General features: G+C 37.5%; 2 protein-coding genes across 2 annotated transcripts in view; one reads left to right on the top strand and one right to left on the bottom strand.

Moving 5' to 3' along the window:
• KLHDC2 (kelch domain containing 2) overlaps window positions 1-3,881 on the top strand; it is a 15,555-nt gene extending 11,674 nt beyond the window's left edge. The window contains exons 7-13 of the mRNA XM_011999762.1: window positions 314-394; window positions 467-525; window positions 928-1,037; window positions 1,431-1,503; window positions 3,110-3,197; window positions 3,285-3,337; window positions 3,571-3,881. Coding sequence (XP_011855152.1) covers window positions 314-394; window positions 467-525; window positions 928-1,037; window positions 1,431-1,503; window positions 3,110-3,197; window positions 3,285-3,337; window positions 3,571-3,694 — 588 coding nt within the window. The 3' untranslated portion in view covers window positions 3,695-3,881. The remainder of the gene's footprint in view (window positions 1-313; window positions 395-466; window positions 526-927; window positions 1,038-1,430; window positions 1,504-3,109; window positions 3,198-3,284; window positions 3,338-3,570) is intronic.
• A 710-nt stretch (window positions 3,882-4,591) lies between these two features.
• The window catches only part of NEMF (nuclear export mediator factor), a 73,762-nt gene continuing 70,571 nt past the window's right edge, over window positions 4,592-7,782 (bottom strand). The window contains exons 29-32 of the mRNA XM_011999770.1: window positions 5,707-5,807; window positions 5,579-5,622; window positions 5,410-5,489; window positions 4,592-5,199 (exon numbers count right to left, since the gene is read on the bottom strand). Of these exons, the coding sequence (XP_011855160.1) occupies window positions 5,122-5,199; window positions 5,410-5,489; window positions 5,579-5,622; window positions 5,707-5,807 (303 nt within the window). The 3' untranslated portion in view covers window positions 4,592-5,121. The remainder of the gene's footprint in view (window positions 5,200-5,409; window positions 5,490-5,578; window positions 5,623-5,706; window positions 5,808-7,782) is intronic.

Here is a 7,782-nt window from a genome sequence, read left to right as displayed (position 1 = left end):
CCTGGGTTCACGCTATTCTCCTGCCTCAGCCTCCGAGTAGCTGGGACTACAGGCACGCACCACCATGCCCGGCTAATTTTTTGTATTTTTAGCAGAGACGGGGTTTCACCGTGTTACCCAGGATGGTCTCGATCTCCTGACCTCGTGATCCGCCCGTCTCGGCCTCCCAAAGTGCTGGGATTACAGGCTTCAGCCACCGCGCCCAGCCAATGCCTTACATATTCTTATCCCATATCCAGAGTAGACTCTGGTATTTTCCCCCTGTTTATAAAAAGTTCACTTATGTACTGACTTGCTTATGTGACTCTAATAGGGTAAAACACCTTCACCTCGTGCTGCCCATGCCTGTGCAACTGTCGGAAATAGAGGCTTTGTGTTTGGAGGCAGATATCGAGTAAGTATTTAAACAACTTCAATGACTTGCTTTTGAATTCTTCAAAATGATAACTTAATTATCCTTTTCTAGGATGCTAGAATGAATGATCTTCACTATCTTAATCTGGATACATGGGAGTGGAATGAATTGTAGGTATCGCTTTAGATAAGTTTTTCCAAAATTCAGATTGTTTTTACCCTATATTCCCTACTATTGATATATAATGTCCTTGCTTAACTTTTCTGTAACTATGAAATTAAATAAACATAATTACTAGGTCCTTAAGGAATGAATTTTAGTTTTCTGTTTCCGGTTCCCGTAACTGTGTGCCTAGTACATAGCATGTGCTGTTTGTTGAAAATAAAAGGTCTGAAGTCGATTCTATCTTCAAAGAAAATATTTCAGTATAAAGCATGTAGTTTATACCAAGAAGCCTTTTTAAACTTAAGGTCTCTTTTTCCATAACATGTACATATAAATTTTAAAAGAAAACTTAAAAATACAGTAGCTGCTTCTAAATGCAGATATTGTAACTTAGCTGTTATTTTCAGAATTCCACAAGGCATATGCCCAGTTGGCCGATCTTGGCACTCACTAACACCAGTTTCTTCAGATCATCTTTTTCTCTTTGGAGGATTTACCACTGATAAACAGCCACTAAGTAAGTCCTTGAAAAATATGATAACGAAATCATCATATATCATCTATATATAATAGCTGAAAATGAGTCTATTAGAGACTTACGAGAGGGCTTATAGGGTTGGTTAGAAGGTGTGAAATTAACTTTGATCCTGTAACATAGCTATAATTGTACTATATGGCATACTTCTGCTCAATAAAGAACCTGGAGCACTTAAGAGCCCTGCTGAAGGGCTATAACATGCAAAGGGCTTACTTGGTTAATTGCAGGGGAAAAAAGAAAAGAAAATATACGCTCTGTAGCTACTCATGATCTGATTTATTACCTTTCTTGCCAAAACGGTGCCCTTTAAATGTCAATGTCATATTGGTAGACTAATATACTTCATAGCTCTTTTTTCTTTGCTTTAATCAGGTGATGCCTGGACTTACTGCATCAGTAAAAATGAATGGATACAATTTAATCATCCATATACTGAAAAACCAAGGTATTTAAAGGCAATTCTTATACTGAATATGCACAAGATGTAAGAATTGAGGTTTTGGCTGCATTATATCCAGCATTCTTATTTATAAAAATCTTAGCATTCACTAAGGTTTGAAATACTTCTTAATGAAAAGAAAACCAATGTTATCCTAGTATTAAATGCTTTCCTTTCCATCATCTGTGTATGAAGAATAGGGGTGGAATTTTAGTTTTGCTGCTTCCTTCCATTATAAAATTGACACATAGTTAAAATATACAATCACGCTTTTCACTTCAATGAGTTGAACTGCATCTAAGTTTATTAAAAATGAGGGTCAGCCAGGTGTGGTGGCTCACACGGGTAATCCCAGCACTTGGGGAGGCCAAGGCAGGCAGATCACCTGAGGTCAGGAGTTCCAGCCTGGCCAACATGGTGAAACCCCATCTCTACTAAAAATACAAAATTAGCTGGGCATGGTGGCACATGCCTGTAATCCCAACTACTTGAGAGGCTGAGGCAGGAGAATCGCCTGAACCAGGGAGGTAGAGGTTGCAGTGGGCTGAGATCGTGCCATTGCACTCCAGCTTGGGCAACAAGAGCAAAACTCTGTCTTCAAAAAAATAAAAAGGGTAGAGGTGCTGGAATGGGTAAAATTTTTAAACCTTAATCACATGGGAGGCCAGGTGCAGTGGGATTGCAGAATTACAGCTGTAATCCCAGCACTTTTGGAGGCTGAGGCAGGCAGATTGCTTGAACCCAGGGGTTCAAGACCAGCTTGGGCAACATGGCAAAACCCCATCTCTATAAAAAATAGAAAAATTTAGCTAGGTGTGGTAGCATATGCCTATAGTCCCAGCTATTCAGGAGGTAGAGGATGCAGTGAGCTGAGATTGCACCACTGCACTCCAGCCTGGGTGACAGAGAAAGACTGTCTCAAAAAAAAAACGCTACATGGGGAAAAAACAAGAACTGTCCATTCAATTTACAGTAGCACTGTATAACAAAGATGAAGAAATCAAATCATCCAAAAAGAAGAGCTTATTAAACACCGATAATTTTCTCTTGTTAATCTCAAAACAAAATGCTAAAAGAAATGATACGGTCAGAATTAGTGTTCAAAGCCTGCATTTTTTCCCCGAGCCTCTAAACCAAGTATAGTCATGCCAGTAAGACTTCATTTGCACAAATGATCTCTCCATAACACTACCAGGCTTTCTGAGACTTTATAGTTTACTCAAGCAGGGCTTTCACCATCCCTCAGATGTTCTGTGTAAGGCCAGTTGGCCCTACCTATGGAAGAAGGCATATACCACTCAGCTCCCATACGACTTTTATTGCTAACAAAGACCTAGAGAACAGATCGTTCAGTTCAAACTCCTCATTGCATAAATGAGAACTGACCAGAGAGATAAAATAATATCCAGATAAAATAGATATTGATTGATCTGCTTTTGCTACTTTCCCTTAAGATTTTACTTCTAAAACAAACAAACAAAAAGGAGATTTTACTTCTCGCTATGATGTTTTGGTCTGAACTACCTTAAGATCTCTAGTCTTTATTTCATAGCTCAAATGACCAGCTGGCGTTCTGGGTGACTTCAGACTCAAGTTTTTGTTTTAAATGCAGGTTATGGCACACAGCTTGTGCCAGTGATGAAGGAGAAGTAATTGTTTTTGGTGGATGTGCCAACAACCTGCTTGTCCATCACAGAGCTGTAAGTATACTACCTTCATATTATTACTGAAACTTACTTGCAAAAAAAAAAGCATTTGCTTTTAAATGTGTTCTTCCTATGTTTCAGGCACACAGTAATGAAATACTAATATTTTCAGTTCAACCAAAATCTCTTGTACGGTAAGTTAACTTTGTACTTGGCACTTAGATTATTTAAAATTGTTTCCTAAGACTTAGCACTCTCAAAAAACCAGGTTTATGGGTTATTTAAGGGCAATAATAAAACTTCATTGCTATAACCAGTTCCTATGAAAATCTTAGAAGAAAGAGGGATGTTTTATGTAGTTTTTCAAGTGAATGTACTTCTAAACAGTAAAGTGAAATTACTTTTCTCTTTGCTTGTCCACTTTCAGGCTAAGCTTAGAAGCAGTCATTTGCTTTAAAGAAATGTTAGCCAACTCATGGAACTGCCTTCCAAAACACTTACTTCACAGTGTTAATCAGAGGTTTGGTAGTAACAACACTTCTGGATCTTAACGCTTCATAAATAATGCCTGTGATCACCTTGCATGGACAGCAATCCTGTAAACATCACAGAGTGGCATCATTTGTATAATTATATGCATTGTTGTAGTTTGCAGCTTTTGGTTTTAATGTGCATGTGAATGGCCTAGAGAACCTATTTTTGTGTCTATAAAGTTTACAATAAATGTATTTAACACCAGTAGCTGTCCTCTATTAAAGTAAAAGAAAAGTAATGGTTGGGCTTTTTACCCTGGAGAATGGTTGTTACATTTCCTTTTCGGTAACTTCAGGATATATATCTGTAGAAACATTATACTAAATAGTCTTACCATCATCAAAATGCTGAAGTCATTTTTTAAAAACATTATAGATTTTTTTTTTAATGGCAAGAGTAGTCTATAATCATGTAACCTAGTGTTGTAAATACAACATAATAAAGGGTTTTTTTTTTTTTAAACATTAATATTCACATTATGACGAGGCTGGGAAAACAAAGTGTGGAGGGACCAACAACTATGTAGTACTTTGACCTTAACGCTCCAGCGCAGCAGCTGGAGCAGGTGGTCATGCTGAATACAGGCAGGTGTTGTCCAGTCAATTACAAATTTTTTTTTTAATTAATTAAAAAGTTTTGTAGCTCATGAAGGAATGGAAATAATGATGATTTCATTTTCCATTCTGTTAAGAGACAGGAAAAGTGGGTCAGAGTCTTTAGTGGTAAGCCTTAAAATGCACTTCTGGTATTATAGGTTAAGATGCTCTGTAACGTGCTATATTGGTAATTAATTAGTAAAGGTGGAAATTAAAATGGTACAGAACTGAATGAGACTACAAGGAAAAAAATAAGATCAAACCTGAAGGTCTACAAATGAATAGAAATGATTAACACCAATTTCTTCTAGGACTTACTAAGCTGAGTCATGAGAATTATTACTTACATTTTACATTTTGGTCTAATATATTTTTTGACAAGTATAGATGAAAGCAGAAGAAAATCCACTCCAATACTTAGTTTTCAAGACACAATCCTAAATACACCCCTGTGGCCGGCCCGTAATATATATATTAGATGTTATATACAGTAGACTTACCAAGTCAGTAGTCTAAGCAATCAAGCCACTTCACTGTTGTTTCTTTACATCATGAAATGAATACTTGGTATTAACCTCCCAAATGTCAAGAAAATGTAGAATAATTACAGATGTATATAATTAGCATTTAACTATCCACAAATACTTTAGGAAATCCTATCATAGACAGTGTTTCCTCTATATAAAACTGGGAAAAAAACAAGAATTAAGTCCTTTTGGTGAATATAGCAAGGCAATGTTTAGTTCATTTTTATAATGCAGAAGTCCTGATACATGGTGTTTTCATCTTTGAACTTCCAAAAGGCTATAAAATTGGCTCTTCTCAAATATTTTAGAATTTCATTTCAGCTATTTCCTTTTTACATTCAGAAGATTGGGTGCAGACACTTTCACTTTGCCAGGAATGTTTCTTGATAAATCTGTGTCCTAAAAAAAGAAAATTGCTGAATATCTTCACATCCTGTATAGTCAATCATGTTTCTTTTATGACAAAAAAGAAAAACATTTCCAAACTTTTAGCTGAAATGGTATTACTGCTTCTAATAAGACAGCATTTTCTACTAAAATAACAAAAACTGCTAACATTTTAAATTGTACTGTCAGTCTCCACATTCCTTTTCTGAAGGAGAACTTTACCTTTACGCTGCGGAATAAGTCTTTTTCTCTTGCTGTTGCTTCTTTGGAATGCATGAAACTATTCAAGGCTGTTTTTGCAGCTGTAAATTTTAAAAAAGTAAGAATAATCTACTCCTGTTAAGTCACTGAACTGTTTAAAATCATAATTCAAAAAAACAAATTTAAATACCTTTTCCCTTTTTCTGCACTCCAGGAGTAAGTTTCACTTTATATCTTTAAAAAGGAATTACATGTGTTACTAAATAGACATTACAAAACAATTCACAAAAGCCATTCTGTCAACTAATGGTAACTTACTTGTAGTTTGTCATGGTGGTGTAAGGGGCACATATTGGAATGGCAAACAGTAGTACATCTTCAGGATGTGGCTGGCCTGTCAAAGAATCAAATAGGTTTTCCTAAAAAGGGAAAGTAACAGTTACAAAAGCAATTTATACCACTCTTTAAAAAAAAAATGCAAAAACACTTGAATTAATATCTCAACATATTTTTTATCTTTTTCTGATACATATACCATCTAAGCTGGAACAGTCGTGCTTAAACTCTGCTTCATAGTTCCAAAGAGTTGAAGACCAATGTTTAAATATATTCTTTACTACTTAATTTTTGCCTAGCATAATAAGTAATGAGAACAATAATTTTCAAAATACTACCTACAGTTCCATTTAAGAGAAAGAAGGCCCAGGAGCAGTGGCTCACACCTGTAATCCTAGGACTCTGGAAGACTGAGGCTGAGACGGGTGGATCACTTGAGCCCAGGAGTTCAAGACCAGCCTGCCTGGGCAACATGGAGAAACCCCACTTCTAAAAAAATACAAAAATTAGCTGGGCATAGTGGTGGGTGCCTGTAGTCCCAGCTACTCGGGAGGCTGAGGGGGGCGGATCACCTGAGTCCAGGAAGTAGAGGTTGTGGAGAGCCATGATCCTGTCACTGCACTGAGTGACACCAGCCTGGGTGACAGAGACCCTATCTCAAAAAAGAAAAAAACTATTGTATATTACCTGAGTTGCAGAAACCTGTTATGGATTTAAATGATGCAGTAATAACCACAAGTAGATTTAAGTCCCATCATATGGAAATGGGACTAATACCTTGGCTACACTACTATTTCTCGACCTGGGGAGATTCTGCCCTCAGAAGACAATGGGCAATGTCTGGAGATAGTTTTGGTTGACATGATGAGGGGTGAGAAGGAAGAGGTAGGGGCTGCTACTGGCATCTAGTGGGTAAAGGCCAAGGATGTCGCTAACCATTTTATAATGAATGGGACAGACCCCACAACAAAGAATTAACCAACCCCTAATGTTAATAGTGCCAAAGCTGAGAAACCCTAGGCTAGAACAGCCTTCTCTCTTCCCCATTATTAAGGAGAAATCCCAGAGCTTCTTAGAGTCCTTATTTGCTGTGCTACCTGTGAGATTGCCCCCATTTATTTAACAATATGAATAAACTTATAGATTTAGGACAGAATACTTGGTGCTGAAGTATAACTGATATTTGAGTGTTTGCTATGTGCCATAAACTTTTCTAAATACCCTTTACATATATTAGTTATCAAAACAACCCTCTCCTGGGTAGGGACATTATCCCCATTCTTCAGATAAGGAAACTGAGGCACAAAGAATAATGTTTCCAAGTTTGTACAGTTACATACAGCAGAGGTGGGATTAAGACCCTGAAAGTTTGACTTCTTAACCTGCAGTCTTTTTTTTTTTTTTTTTGGAGACGAAGTGTCGCTGTGTCGCCCAGGCTGTAGTGCAGTGGCGCGATCTCGGCTCACTACAAGCTCCACCTCCCGGGTTCACGCCATTCTCCTGCCTCAGCCTCCCGAGTAGCTGGGACTACAGGCGCCTGCCACCACGCCCGGCTAATTTTTTTGTGTTTTCAGTAGAGACGGGGTTTCACCGTGTTTGCCAGGATGGTCTCGAACTCCTGACCTCGTGATCCGCCCGCCTCGGCCTCCCAAAGTGCTGGGATTACAGGCGTGAACCACCATGCCCAACCTATCTAATACATTTTACATGATAGAAGTGTTTGATTTTTTTTCAGATTTTGGGATATTTGTATTATATACTTAACAGCTATCTCTAATCCAAAGATCCAAAATGCTCCAATGAGCATTTCCTTTCAGTATCATGTTGGCACTCAAATTTTCAGATTTTGGAGCATTTCAGATTTTGGATTTTCTGATTACAGATACTCAACCTGTAATTAAATAACTCTGCACTAGATAGGAACTTGTATTACTTAAATATTAGATTTCTTTTCCCTCTGACACAGGTATTATATAATATGCCAGCCTTTATTTTAAAAGAGAAAAAATAAAGCAGCCTGTTATGTTAGCCAGCCCATTCAGTAGCACATCTCAAAAA

This window comes from Mandrillus leucophaeus, unplaced genomic scaffold, assembly GCF_000951045.1.
Source record: "Mandrillus leucophaeus isolate KB7577 unplaced genomic scaffold, Mleu.le_1.0 Scaffold60, whole genome shotgun sequence".
Lineage (NCBI taxonomy): Eukaryota > Metazoa > Chordata > Mammalia > Primates > Cercopithecidae > Mandrillus > Mandrillus leucophaeus.
The sequence above is the reverse complement of the archived record's forward strand: the minus strand, read 5'-3'. Positions and strand labels throughout refer to the sequence as shown.